At 40.7% G+C, this 15475-nt stretch overlaps 1 protein-coding gene across 3 annotated transcripts in view; it reads left to right on the forward strand.

Annotated features, from left to right (window-relative positions):
* The window catches only part of chd2 (chromodomain helicase DNA binding protein 2), a 97249-nt gene that overhangs the window by 23413 nt on the left and 58361 nt on the right, over positions 1-15475 (forward strand). For 2 of the 3 annotated variants that reach the window (XM_060853174.1, XM_060853176.1), the window contains exons 3-10: positions 2062-2284; positions 4647-4733; positions 6874-6932; positions 7908-8057; positions 10699-10836; positions 11898-12031; positions 12638-12863; positions 15367-15467. In XM_060853174.1, coding sequence (XP_060709157.1) covers positions 2062-2284; positions 4647-4733; positions 6874-6932; positions 7908-8057; positions 10699-10836; positions 11898-12031; positions 12638-12863; positions 15367-15467 — 1118 coding nt within the window. The remainder of the gene's footprint in view (positions 1-2061; positions 2285-4646; positions 4734-6873; positions 6933-7907; positions 8058-10698; positions 10837-11897; positions 12032-12637; positions 12864-15366; positions 15468-15475) is intronic. The other variant, XM_060853175.1, reaches the window with a different exon arrangement.

Raw genomic sequence — 15475 nt, forward strand, 5'->3', positions numbered from 1 at the left:
TGATTTTTGGTATGCTTTCCTTTATTGGTCAGAGTATTGAGCACAGGAGTTGGGAGGTCATGTTGCAGCTGTACAGAACATTGGTCAGGCCACTGTTGGAATATTACATGTAATTCTGGTCTTCTCCTTATTGGAAAGATGTGACACTTGAAAGGGTTCAGAAAAGATTTACAAGGATGTTGCCAGGGTTGGAGGATTTGAGCTATAGGGAGAGGCTGAGCAGGCTGGGGCTGTTTTTCCTGGCGTGTTGGAGGCTATGGGGACCTTATAGAGGTTTACAAAATTATGAGGGGCATGGATAGGTTAAATAGACAAAGTCTTTTCTCTGGGGTGAGGGAGTCCAGAACTAGAGGGCATAGGTTTAGTGTGAGAGGGGAAAGATATAAAAGAGACCTAAGGGGCAACTTTTCCACTCAGAGGGTGGCATGGAATGAGCTGCCAGAGGATGTGGTGGAGGCTGGTACAATGGCAACATTTAAGAGGTATTTGGATGGGTATATAAATAGGAAGGGTTTGGAGGGATATGGGCTGGATGCTGGCAGGTGGGAGTAGATTGGGTTGGGATATCTGGTCAGCATTGACGAGTTGGACCGAAGGGTCTGTTTCTATGCTGTACATCTCTATGACTCTAAGTTCTTCACCAGAATCTTTTTATTATTCATTCATGGGATGTGGCTTTGACACCTGTGAGAAAACAATCCTTTCCCTTTCTTAGAAATCTTTTGGCAGTGTGAAAGCCGGTGGCATGGTGGCACAGTGGTTAGCACTTCTGCCTCACAGCGCCAGACACCCAGGTTCAATTCCCGCCTCAGGCGACTGACTGACTGTGTGGAGTTTGCACGTTCTCCCTGTGTCTGCGTTGGTTTCCTCCGGGTGCTCCGGTTTCCTCCCACAGTCCAAAAAATGTGCAGGTTAGTTGAATTGGCCATGCTAAATTACCTGTAGTGTTAGGTGAAGGGGTAAGTGTAGGGGTATGGGTGGGTTGCGCTTCGGCGGGTCAGTGTGGACTTGTTGGGCCGAAGGGCCTGTTTCCACACTGTAGGTAATCTAATCTAATCTTTTCCTGGAAAGTTAACCTCTTAACTCAGTAAAACAAATTGTACTTCAAATTAGAGAATAGATGTTCCATTCGCATCAGAGATTTGCCTGGATTTTGTTATTCAAAGTTGCAACAAAGATCATGTTATCTGGGCAAAATCTGATATTAAACCTTGAAAATTATCAGGAGGGGAAGTACGCATATTTTCATACAACCCCAGTCAGAAAGGAAATGAAGCTGTAAAGCACTGAAGTGCTAGTTAACATGTTGGAGTGATGATATCTGGCACCTGATCCATACTATGGATGAACGTTTACTCAAGTTGTCACTCTTGGCCTGTTTTAAAAAGGTTATGTAGTTTGTGTCGAAGGCCAGTTTGAATTTGGCTGTGCCTTCTTTCTTAACGGTGAATGGTTACTTGGCAAAGATTCCTGAGGACCTTAAGCACTTCTAGATCAGTAATTTCAGAAACAGAAGAGTTTGAGGTAGAAATAACAGGATGTCCAACAATCTTTGTAGTCGCTGTAATTTTGCTGACTAAACATTTGTATCTTTTTGATAGAAGACCCCACTTTGCACCATATACTTTAGCTTATTCTTTTTCCAGAATTTTTCAACTTGACATCATGATTTATATCACCAATCCTGTAATTTACTTATTAAAGTTTGGCTGCAGGAACTGTAGCAGCTTCTTTGCTTATTCCAAATTTGTGTCCCCTGATGTGTGATCCTCTCATGATAGGAAGTTGTCTACTGGCTCAAAAACTGTATATTCTTCAAGACTGCCTTAGAATCATCTGAGGATATCTACTGAGCCCAACTTGTTAACCTTCCCTTGAAACGGATTGCAAATGCATTAAGTAGTTATGGTGATTCGATTAAGTTTGGGTTTGACTCTCCATTACTAATGGGTATTTGTCAGGCTTGGGGGAGTTGGTGTAGGGTAGAAACCAAGACGTTTTGTAAATCACGGTATGTGTGGAGTGGCCAGGCTGTGCTCATGTTCTCTTTTTGTTTCTCAGCAACTCTGCTTCAGAAGAATCTAACCACTCTGTCTCAGGATCAGAATCAGGCAGCCAGTCGGAAAGTGAGCAGGGAAGCGAAACCAATAATAGCAGTTCGGAATCCTCGGAATCACAGTCTGAATCAGAAAGTGAATTGACTGTGTCCAAGTTGCAACAAGCTGCCACAGAGAACAAGGACAAACCACTGAGTAAGAAAGAGAGGATAGCGGATGTTAAAAAGGTACCTTTTTAGACAATAAATGGGAGGCTGTCTCCTTCGTTATAATTCCAGTATAAGAGCTCATAGCATGGTCAGCTCTTCAGAAAGGAAGGATAGAGTGTCTTTGTGTATTATTCATGGAATTTTCTGTGTTGAACATATCCTAATAAAGTTAGGATATAATGATAAGGTCCTGATAAATCTGTTGAAAATCCAATTTTTTTTTCACAGAAATAAAAACACTGACTTTATTTTGAGAAATTGTGCTGTCATTCATTGCAAAAGCTTTGGGCAGCCTGCACATAAAACTATAGAAACTTTAATTATAAGGAGCTCTGGGGATATGGAAGAATCTCGGTATTCACTGCCTATTTTGCGTCAAGATTAGAGTGGTATTAGAAAAGCGGAGCAGGAAAATCAACATTTCAGGCAAAAGCCCTTCATCAGGAATGTCTGTTTTGAGTCAGCCACGTTACTGTGGCTCTGGACACACATGTTAGGCCAGACCAGGTAAGAAGATCAGTTTCCTTCCCTAAAGCACATTCGTGACCAGGTGGGTTTTTCTGCCAATCGATAGTGGATTCATGGCCATGATTAGATTCTTAATTCCAGATTTTTTTAAAAAACTGAATCTGCTATGGCGGGATTTGAACCTGGGCCTCCAGAACATTACCTACGTCTCTGGATTAATAGTCCAACAATAATACCACTCAGCCGTCTGCACTCCCAGTATCTGTGAACTTTGTCTGTCCAAGTGTTCTTTTCTGCTCAAAGCTGACAGGATAAGAACGTGCCAGTTGCTGCAGGCATGATACTTTCAAAGTGCAACCACTTGCCTTGCTGTTACTTTTGGTGTTGTGAATGCTGACCACTGATGACATTAGCAATTTCTCAAGATGAGTGATATTTAAACTGGAAAGTGGATATACCTGAAATTTGGGAGAGGGCAAGATTGAGTTCCTCCCTGCTCCACAACCAGGAATCCCTGATACAGTTGTCATGGTGAGGTTCTTGAGAAAAGTAACCACCTACTGAATAACTTCAAAATTATCAAGTTAAGAGGCAGTGAGCTTTCTGAAGAATGGTTCACTTCCGAAGCAAACTCAGACTTCTCTGAAAGAAAATCCACATCTTTAATACTTCTTTTCCAAAGTTGTCATGGCTTTTCATTGGACTGCAATTACTAAGTGCGTGTTGCACCTTGCTTATAGTAAAAATTAGTGAATATTATATAATTATAAAAATTAATGAAATTATACTTAGTGAAAATTTAATGGGATCAGTGTGGGTTAATTCTCTTCATTTTGCAGTGGAAATGGCTTTCTCCATTTGCTAATGTTGAAACAAAGTTTGTGTGACCCAAACCCTGACCATCTACTCTGTTCATTTTTGGCATTACTTGCATTTTGATTTTTGGGATCGCGATCGTGCAATAAGAACCTCTGCCACTGAAAGTTGGTCTGAGCAGTCACATGGTGTTTAGATGGGGCTTCGATAGCTGTGAGATGTGCGAATTTTCAAATTGTTTGGCTGTATGACCCAGTATAGATTTCTTGTCACTTGCATTGTGAAGAGAAGCTTCTGCTATTGACCTACACTGCCCTTTAACACCATGAGATCAGATTAGTTTGAGGTTTGTTCCAGTCAGAAGGAAGGGCTTGCTAAATACAGTTCAATATTGAAATGTGCCTGAATGATCTCAGTGAAGATGGCATATTTTTAGAGCAGGAAACTAATCTGGAAAATATTTTGAGGGGATACTCTTGTTAAATTTCAAGCTGTTGTTTCTCAATCAGTGCTGTGTTAAAGTACTGCCACTTGGATTTCAGAGAAATAATAATTGACCTGTAAAATTTTTATGCAGTGGTTGTTCCTCCCTCATTTCAGGCTAATCGTGGTAGTTCTTTCCTGTGATTGTGTGCGACACAGTTGCAGATTTTGATCATTCAAATTTGGGTTCTGTGTAGAGAGGGCACATTGTCTGGTATCACAACTTGAATGTAGTGCTAGAGGTGGTAATGATTCTCTGAGACATGACCATGGCATTACAACTTATTGGCATGAGGGCAATTTTCATATAACTCACTAATGTTGATATGTTGTGTAAATATTTGGCCATTTTCTTAAAGTTATTTGGATCCCAGAAGTACTTCAGTTTGCACAACAGTTGTTGTCTTTTTTTGTTTTCATGGTAGAACTGTTTTACTTGAAAATATAAATAGTTCTAAATAGGGCATCCTCAAACAGTTTTAAAAATCCTATTTTTAAACCGTGATTTTCTTAATATTCTAACTAAGACATGTTTTTAATTTTTCTATTAAACTGTAGTATAATTAAAGTGGTGGGAGGGTACAGGCCTTATGGTGGTCTGTTTATATTGCAGATGTGGGAAGAATATCCAGATGTTTATGGGGTTAGGAGGTCAAACCGCAGCAGACAGGAACCGGCTCGACTTAACGCTGGACCTGAGGTGAGTAATGGAGAAAATTGAGTATTTAAAATTGAGCATTCAGTGACCACCTTCATAATGGCAACATTCAGACATTTCACAAGGTTTCTATGAAGGTTTGATACCAGCAATAGTGGTTGGAATTTTTCGAATCTGTTGTAAGAGTTGAAGAGATTGCGTTACATTATTAGTGGAGAATGCAGTCATAAAAGTTTCATGTTAAGCCAGCATCTACCACAATAATGTGCCCTTAAATCGGTGCCCACATCCTTTATTTTAAATCCATTCTTCACAAGGCAGCTAATTGGATTTCTTTCTTCCCTTAGCTGCACTCATGTCCCCGCTATTCCTGTCCTCTCCAGAACACTTGAAACAGTTTTCTCCTGTAGCTGGAACCTGATTCACAGGTGTTGCGTTCTCTCATTTATCTCCCATGTAACCAAGTTCTTTATATGGAACTGGACAATATGGTATGACTGCCAGAATCTACAACTTCATTGCTCAACCCCCCCCCCCCTCCCCTCCAATCTCCCCACTATTCCTTAACAGAAGGGAGGGTGGAAGCCCATTGCATCACTTTCTCTGCTATCCTGGTTACAATCCACCTCCTTAAGTACAGGCGGAGATGAAGTGTTACATCTCTGGTCTGTGGTACATTTGGTGTCATGCAATGCTGCTCTTTTAAATGTCACAGTGAACTCTAATTGGTGCATTGAGATGTACAGGAACCGAAATTGGTTCTTAACCTATCTTGGTCATTCCTCATTCTGGCAGTTCGACACGGTCTCACTGTGGTTTCTCATCTGGAGATCAACTTTGCACCACCAAGTTCACAAGCCTCCTTTTCCTTCCCTTCAGTAGGTGAGACAAGTCATGCTTTGGGTGACCAGTTGTTTGAGAATCATCAGTGAAACACAAATGGGAAGGGAATGTAAACCTTTAATGGATAAGGACAGACATGCTATGTTTAGTAATACAGTTCTACTCTGAAGCTGCTGCTTGCTGTGAGATTTATGGGACACTAATAACTTTAATACACTTTGGTAAGTGTCGAATTGCCTTATTGATATAAAGATCTCTGGATCCTATTTGCACAATGCTTGCCTCTTTGTAGTATTTATGTAGCACCTCAGGACATGCTAGAGAGCTTCCAATGGACCTTTTTTTAAGTGCAGTCTCTGTTATGTAGTTTACTCTTCTGCACAGATCTGCTTCTTTTACAGTCTGCCTTCAACCAAGTAGTTGGCTGAATTCTTAAGTAATTTTCTGAGGGCTGGTCCCATGCAAGTTCACCTGGTCTGCCTGAATCAGTGTCTGAAGAGTTTGTTTCCGGTTGTGGGGAGATTTGCTTGTTGGTAAAGTTTTATTTTGAAGAGAAAATCTTATCAACTTATGAATGAGAAAGGAACAGACCGCCATAGAACTGAGTTTGGTTGTAAAACATTTTATTTTAGACAGGCTAGAAGGAAAGATAGGTTTGCAGTTAAAATATAGCAGTTTTGCAGATTTATCTAAGAATTTTGTCAAATTTTAAAGTCGTAGCATATGCGGTCTTTATACAGTGATTGGTCAAAGGGGGCCTGATTGTTGAGGAGCCAGGCTCCTTCTAAGAGAATCTCCCAGTGGGAGGTGAACCGCAGAAGTTCATATGTTTATCCTCACTCATAGTTTGATTTTTTGCTGTTTAATCTCCTCAGGCTTCACCTTTGGTACAGTGTCTGACCAGTCATCAGTGGAAGAATGAAAAGTGACGTTAATCAGGGAATTGCAGAGCGGCTGTCATGAGACTGTTGTGTCAACAGAGTAGCTTGGAGTACACAGAAACCTGAAATTGGTGGGAAGGTGGGGTGTTGGAATCTGGTTTCAGAGATGAAAGAGAATGGGAACAGAGTTGAGCAAGAGCCAGTACTTGCAAGAGGTGTGTTACATAGATAGGCAATTTTGACAATGTACTGAGCTTTGAGGAAGTATCCAGTGTATTGTAATTGCTGCCTCCCCTACAAGAATGTCCGTTGCAGCAAAGCATTCACCTGTTTGCTCTGTATCTGTGGAGTTTGAGTCTTCAGCTATGATGTTCAGGGTAAGGGTTGGGAGATTGTACAAAGGAATAGGGGGGGAAGCAGGCTGTAACACTAATGTACAATCATTCCTTTTCAAACAGAGCAGTGAAAACTCTGAGAATGAGACTCCAAGGCGACGAGGGAGAAGGAAAGCTGCCAAGTGAGTCTTTCAGATACCTGAATGCTAATGAGTTTGGGTTGAGTGTGTGATTTAATGGATTGCAGGGATCAAGTATGTTCTTTTATGTTCTTTGTCAGTTCTGTGTTGAGTCTGGCAAATGGGGCACATTTAATTTAGGTGTTCAGCTGCCTTCAGGTCAAACACAGTGGGTTAGATGAACATTCACTAAATGTTATCCCATCACCTAGGCCTGAGATTGGGATTAACTGAGTTTAAATGTAGCGTAAGGCTCTTTTTCTTTGTATTTACAATGTCTCAGAAGTTAGGTGATGTGATCCCACCACAAACATTTGGGATTATGGATATGCATTTGAGCAGGAGCTGGGATTGTCATCACCGTGTCCACACAAGATTAAGAATCTTTTTGACTTATCTGAAAGTGTGCAGCGTGTTGCTGTCAGTATTGTAGCATGTAAAGCAGGTTAAGGCAAGTCACTATTGATTCAGATCTCCTAGGAATCGCACATCCGTTGTAATATCTTCCAATTTTATGGGGTACCTTGCAAAATCTGATTGTGGTTTCTCATTCACATGGGCAGTTTGAAAGGGATTCTCCAGGTTGGTGATAATTTGGAACATAAAACTTTACAGTAGTGCACATGACAAAATCATCAAAATCTGGAAGGAGCAAAAATAAAACTGAAATGTTCTTTTTCTAGTATTGAGTATTTGCATTTTCTTTCTCGTCCTGTTCTTGTTAAAGGTCTTTCCTGTTGTGGTATTGGCAGTGAAACAAAAAAAAAAGTTGTAAATGTGCAAATATTGAACCAAGCAAACATGCACTACATTAACTGTGTGCAGGTTCCCCCTCCTCCCTGCTGAACTCTATCTCATTGCTTCGGTGCTAAATTGGCACAATAGAGTCATTCCTGTTTCTTCATTTTGACTGATGCTGTGTCTTTGCATTGTGTCTATTCTTACATGTAACTAAATGCTTGATTCTGTGTGTGTCAGCTGGAAAAGCAGAGTATCTGAGAATGAGGATGAGGAGGATGAGGAGGAAGAGGATGATGAGGACGAGGAGGAGGAGGAAGAGGAAGCAGCTAGCAGCGCTGAAAGTGAGCCTGAAAGAAAGGTCAGAGCCCGTCGACCAGTTACCAGAAGGTGAGCCGGAGGCAGTGCCTTCTATTTAAAAAAAAAACAAAAGAACTGCAGATGCTGGAAATCAGAAATAAAATCAGAAATTGCTGGAAAAGCTCTGCAGGTCTGGCAGCATCTGTGGAGAGAAATCATGATTAATGTTTCTGATTGAGTGACCCTTCCTCAGAACAGATTTTTGAGTTCTTTCCATAGAAGCTGCCAGACCTGCTGAGATTTTCCAGCAATTTCTGTTTTAGTTGTTGCAGTGTCTTTTATGCTTGTTGCTGTGAATTCTGCTACAGTGACTGTACATCATTAGACTATTTATATACCCATTTCTTACCAATTTCTGTTGTCTTTGAAAATAAGTATTGGAGGTCTTCCTCATATTCCAGATTGTATTTTGCTGACAGTTGACTTGGAAACCTTTTGTACATTGTTAGATGTAAAACCAGTCGTTTTAAAGACACTAAAGTTAATTACCCTCTTCTCATCAGATCCTGGATTTATATTTCAAACTGAAATCGTCATAACTTTAGCGGTCTGTATGTTTACTTTGCTCTTCAAATGGTTATGATTTATCGTATTGTGTACTTTCCCTGATACACTCTCATTTGTTTCCTTATACTCTCTTATTAAGAAACAAAGCTTGATTCAGCTCAGAATTAAGTTGCTCAGTGAAAGGTCTAAACACGTTAAATTGGATTGAATGCAGAGAAGTGCCTTTGTTCTCAATTTGTTCTTGGAAAATGGGCATCACTGTCAAGGTCAATATTTGTAATTGTAACTCATAGAATTATAGAATCCCTACAGTGTGGAAGCAGCCCATTAGGTTTGTACTGAAGAACACCCCATGCAGACCCATTCCCCCACCTCAACTTTATTCCCTGTAACTCTGCATTTCCTGTAACTAATCCACTAAACCTACAGGGTAATGTGGCATGGCTAATCCACCAAACCTGCAACTTCTTGGTCTGGGAGGAAGCCAGAGCACCTGGAGAAAACACACACAGACACGGGAGGAATGTGTAAGCTCCACACAGACAATTGCTCGTGGATTGATTTGAATCAGAATCCCTAGCACTGTGAGGTAGTGGTGCGAACCTGTAAGCCACAAAGTAAACATACAGACTGTAATTGGCCTGTGCCAGCCCTTTCAAAGAGCATTCTATTTCATGATAAATCCACTGTTCTTCCTGTATGGCCGTACAAATTCTCTTGCAGTTATCAATCCAGTTCCCTTTTCTTTTGGGCCAGTCACCTTAAAGCTTCAGTCTTCTGTTCCTCCAACCCTTCAGTCACTGGACTAGTACTTCTTTCCTTACTTTGTCAAAATCACAAGATTTTGCATAGCAATATTAAATTGCCACGTAAGTTTGTGTTTGAAGGAGATAAGCCCCAATTTTGCTAGTTTACCCATGTAACTGAAGTCCTGCATTTTTTTGACACCATGGTAATAAATCTCCTTCGCATTCTGTCTGAAAACCTGATGTCCTTTCTGAAATGTGCCCTCAAAACAACTATGGCCCATCAAGTTTTTTTCAGTGGAAATTTGGTGCAATTTCTTTGCTTTTGCACTCCTGCGCTTTACCAGCAAACTGGCTTTTTCCTTGCACCTTATCAACTCAGTTGATGCACTGGCAAAAAATATATATACCTCAAGTGCTGCGATGTTTTAGTATTTGTGTTGTAAATTAAGTATAATAGTGATATGTATACCCCCTGCCTTATGTTTCTATGAGATACTGTGTTTTTTAAACATTGGTTTTTGGGGGTTTTTTGATGTTTTTATGGCGGTTTTGTAAAGGGATGTTGATATCTCAAAGCTTTGCCTGCTCAGGGTTTACTGCGGTTAAGTGTGCTACTTGATTATCCGGAATATTTGATCAGCCAACACACTCCTGGTCCCATTGATGCCAGTTAATAAAAAGTTTGCTGTATTTATAAAACTCAGGATTCTGACGTCTTTTTAACAACCTTTTCAACCTGTCCTGCTGTTTCCAGTGACTTGGGAATGTACATCCCAGCTTTCTCTAATTATGTAATATCTTTATTATTATAGTGTGTGCTAGACAATATATCTCCTATACTTAATGCTTGAAAAGCACTGTTTCACCAGTACGTTCTCGTCGAAAGCACATGCCATTTTGATGTGGATTTACAGTGCTGTTCCTCTGCTATTGCTGGGTGCATGTTGTAGAACTTCTTCCGGAGGACCACTGTAAATGATGTTCTGTTCAAGAAGGTGTTATACCATCACCTTCTGAAGGAAAATTAGAGATGTTAACCTTGCCAGCAATGACCACTTCTCAGGAACAACTTTAAAAGAAAGATGGTCTTTTGCATTAAATTTCTTATGCCATTTGTTTGGCCATTTCAGCAGTCTCTCTGAGATTTCTGAGGTGTGCTACTATCCTCCTTACTGTTTGCTGCACTTGTGAACTTTGTCACCTGCAGCTTTCTGAGTTATACCCTGAATACCACACTCCATATTATTAATGTACATCAAAAAGGCATTGGTCCCAAATTGACGAATTGGAAACGCCACCGTGAGATTGCAAACTGAAGAAGAGCAAATTGACCAAGGATTGCATTTACCAGTAGACTGTCAGTAGCACTCGTTACTTAGGAACCTCTTACCTATTGATGACTGTAAATTTCTTAGACCACCAGCCAGGACCCAAGGGAAAAGGCAGAAGACTAGGAGGGGAAAGAAAAGGAGAAGAGATTCTTCGGATGATGATGATGACGACGACGACACTCCCAAACGCCAAACCCGCAAATGTGTGACTAAAAATGTGAGGTTAGTGGACTCTGTGATTTAGTCTAAAAGTCCTTCCAATCACCTTTGAAAATTTCGCTATTGACTGACTAAGCCATCGTCCGGTGTCAATTAGGTAAATAAAAGTTTGCTGGAGATGCTGTTGGTCACTGAGCTTAAAATGAGAAATGTCAATGGCAAGAAAACCCTAATGACATAATCATTATCATGTTCTAAGTGTCTCAGTGAACCATGTTTACACACTTATGATATCTGTAGCCTTGATATGTTTCTGTAGATTAGTTGCATTTGTGTGTGACATTCATTCCTCTATTATATTATCTGACACAATTCTGACAAATTGCTGTCAGGAGGCTGCTTTTGTAAATTTTCTTATATATATCTAGCTCCTTATTCATATCTAATGTTTTGGATATACCTTACCTGGCCATTTCATGCCTGTTGTTTTATTTTTTTGGTTGGAATTGGTCACTATGAGCTCATTCCATGTCTAGAGTAGATGAGTAACCGGAAGTTGTCTGGATGGTCACAGCTAACTATATGGCAACCACACCTGGTGAAACAGCATCCGTCATCCCTCGAGAGAGAAAATTTAGAAAGGAAATAAATGGGAAGTTTTTTTTAAGTTTTACAAAGCTCAAGCATAATAAGCAATTTGTTTAAATGATTCAGCACTATATTCATTTTATTCTGAGTGGATGCCCGATCTGAACCTCAAAAGGTCTTTGTCATTTTTGGGACACTTCAGGCTTTGCCTTGAATGCACCTTAGTGACGTATCTCATCTTGCTGCTTCTTGAGATTTGTGCCTGGGCAGTTGTTTGCCCTCTCATTTTAGATTTGTTTAGTTCCTACCATCACGTTCCTAAGCAGTCCATTCACCATGCTAGTTTGAGAGTAACAATGATCACTTGTCTGCTCTCCGAGTTTCACCCCTTCCCCACTTCCTGAAATGAGCGATGAGGGACGATAATCGTGGGAACTGTGCAGCAACTCTCTTCTGGGCTTAGGAAAGATTGAATTGCAGTCCCAAGGGCTGTGGATGTTTGGCTTTTTATAATCTGGCTATCATTGTGTTTTCAGTTATAAAGAAGATGATGATTTTGAGACTGATTCAGATGATCTCATCGAAGTTACAGGCGAACCAGCACGAGAGGAGAATGATGACAGTGAAACCATTGAGAAAGTGATTGACTCCCGGATTTGGAAAAAAGGAGGTGAGATGAATGCAGAATCCACGTTTAATGTAGAGAATGGTGTATCTTTGTCTGTTAATTATGCCAGCTGGAATAGACAAGCTCCAGTTTTGAATCGCAAGTATCCTTGAATAATAGGTTTCTCATCTGGTGATTTCAGAACTGGTGATTAAAGGAACTTTGGATTAAAACGGAAATTTGCTATGATCTCCACAATATAAAAGTAGGATTTATGTTGAACCAGAAAGTGATAAGATCTCTGCTGGAAATTTGCATATTATGGAAATAAATAACGGGCTATAGAAAGACAGACTACCAGTTTGCATGAGAAATCAATAACAGTAAAGTGTTATGTTCAAATCATTGACTTACTATGTATGATAAATTATACGGTATTTATAATACTTAGTATTATAATGCTAAGTATCACTTAGGCCAAAGATAGGCAGGCTGTTCAGTTTGTGCAGCTCTATCTTGCTCAGCCCCTCCTATATTCTGTAACTCCACACCACTACCACCACCAGTGCAGGGGTCTGCATCATGACCCATTTAGTCATTGAGCAATTTGGGATAGATGGTGATTTTTGAATCCTTTTACAACATTCATTTTCCTCCCCCACTTTGCAGTCGTCGGAGCCCCAACCACAGTCTACGCAGTAGAGGCTGACGGAAACCCAGGGGCAGACTTTGATCCAGAGAAGGATGAGAAGGAGGTGCAATACCTCATCAAGTGGAAAGGCTGGTCGTACATCCACAACACCTGGGAGAGTGAAGAGTCATTGAGACAGCAGAAAGTGAAAGGAATGAAGAAATTAGAGAACTTTATCAAAAAGGAGGAAGAAGTAAACCAGTGGTAATTGTATGGCTCTCATTTAACCCTACCTGCAGTAGAACTGGTTTTAGTGGAACCACATCCAAGCAGATTAGCTTCCATCTGAGGATGCGCAAACTCCAGCATGTCAAAACTTTAACATTCGATTGAAGGCAAATGTAGTTTTTGAATTGCTGCACTGGCTGAACATGTTTTGCTCTTTGGGTCCCAGTTTAATTTGTGTCACCATTGATCAGATGAGAAGTATCATGGCTGAGAGTCTAGCTTAACTGTGAGGTGCTAGATCATAGAATTCCAACAGTGTGGAAGCAGGCCATTCAACCCATTGAGTACACAGAGTATCCCACACAGACCCAACTCTCTACTTTATCCTTGTAACCTTGCACTTCCCATGGCTAATCCACCTAACCTACACATCTTCGGACTGTGGGAGGAAACTCACGCAGACACAGGGAGAATGTGCGAATCCCACGCTGACAGTTGCCTGAGGGTGGAATCAAACCTGGGCCACTGTGCTACGAAGCAGCAGTGCTAACTGCTGAGCCATCGTGCCATGAAAGGCATTCCAAAGTGCAGCCAAAGTTTTGGAAGGACACTATCTGTAACTGCGTAGCTTTCCTTTCAGAATGAGGTGGGCATTGTGTGAAATTTCATTGGCTTGTTTCACTGACGTCAGAATGCAGCAGTAATGCTGAGATCTTGTAAATGCATGCTTCAGTGGCAGCCAGTTTCTGTTTGGTTAAAGACCAACAACTAAGATCCAGCCTGTAGGTGGTTGTTTAATTATTAAAGGAGATACTGACGTTCATGGTATCGTTCATGACCATTTATCTGTTTACATGTTCTTGACAATTAATAGACTTTCAGCTGAGAGGAACACATAGAAATTGCTGGGGTTACTCAGTGGGTTTGGCAGCATCTGTAGCGTTTTGAAGAATAGTCATATCAGAATCAACACATTAACTCTGTTTCTCTGTCTGTACGTGCAGCCACATTGCTGAGTTCCTCCAGCATATGTTCTGAGTTTCTTTCAGATTTCCAGCGTCCACAGTATTTTGCTACAAATACGATTGAAAGGTTTGAATACGACATGTTATGACTCCGGTTTGAAGATGGCTTTGTCCCCCTCTTCTTCTTCCTCCTTCCTCCCCCTCTCCTTCCCTCCCTCCCTTCCTCCCCTCTCTTCCCCCTCTTCTCCCCCCCCTTCCCCCCCCATCCCTGCTCCCCCCACCCCCTTCCCTGCTTTTTCCACCCCCCACCCCCCCCCCCCCCCCCCCTTCCTGCTCCACTTGTGACAACATCAATTTAAATGTTTAAATACAGGAGAAAGTGAGGTCTGCAGATGCTGGAGATCAGAGCTGAAAATGTGTTGCTGGAAAAGCGCAGCAGGTCAGGCAGCATCCAAGGAGCAGGAGAATCGACGTTTTGGGCATGAGTCTGAAGGAGGACTCATGCCCGAGACGTCGAATCTCCTGTTCCTTGGATGCTGCCTGACCTGCTGCGCTTTTCCAGCAACACCTTTTCAGAAATGTATAAATACAACCAATTATGCACTTATCCATATTCGGTTTAGATTAAAAAGATCCTTCAATTGGGTTTCTTTAATAAAGGCAAAGATACTGATTATTTTAACAAAGATGTCAAATTGATTAATTCCTCATGCAGTTCATAATATGAACATGTAACCATTTGCTTCCCTTAATAGCCCGACTCATGCATGTGAATAGTAGTAAAGGAAAATAAGAATTTTGGATAGAAATTGACTTTGGGGAAACAAAATTCCAATACTTAGTTATTGAAGGTGAAAGAGATAAAGTGTGGAATGTTCAGATGGTGTTGATGTGGCATTTCCCCTCTGAGAGGACATATCACTAGACACAGTTTCTGGGAACTTTGCAGGTATTATTCAGGAATCATTGAGATGAGCTGCCTCGCTTCTCAAGAGAGCACTGAATCAGTGTTTTTTTTATTTCAGAAACAGGACAGCTGAGCTAGAAATTCCTTTCCTTTCGATTGTAATAAGTTCTATGACAGTCATTAAACCCAGACTGGTTTCCTACAAACAAATCAACCAATTAGCTGAAATCATGTGGTCCCAGAAAATGTGTTTACCATCTTTTAAAGAAAAAAAGTTCCAGTGTTCAAAATAACTTCTTTTAAAAAGAAAGAAATAGTCCAGGTATCCACAGGACTTAAAATAAATCCATTTTTCTGCAACTTTTCAAAGCTGAAATCCTAAAAAAAAGACTAAATACAGAGCCTTCATGACTGGCGCTTTTTCTAAGGGTAAATAAAGTGTTGATTATTTACCCTTACAGGAGCTGTTAGGCATTGAAAAATTAACTCAATGTCTGTGTACAGTGTCTGTTCTCAAGATTGGATCAGATTCCACTGACCAATGAATGAAATAAGAGACAAACAAGGTTACAGCAAAAAGGTTTAGCATTAAAGCAGTGGACTTTCACTAGTGCTCCTATTACACCTGGAGCTTGGCTCTCAATTTATTCTGTGTTCTCAATTTCAGGCTGACCAAAGCATCCCCAGAAGATATAGAGTACTACAACTGTCAGCAAGAAATGGCTTTCGACCTCAATAAGCAATACCAGATCGTAGAGAGGGTAATTGGTAAGGAA

Source organism: Hemiscyllium ocellatum, chromosome 39 (genome assembly GCF_020745735.1).
Source record: "Hemiscyllium ocellatum isolate sHemOce1 chromosome 39, sHemOce1.pat.X.cur, whole genome shotgun sequence".
Lineage (NCBI taxonomy): Eukaryota > Metazoa > Chordata > Chondrichthyes > Orectolobiformes > Hemiscylliidae > Hemiscyllium > Hemiscyllium ocellatum.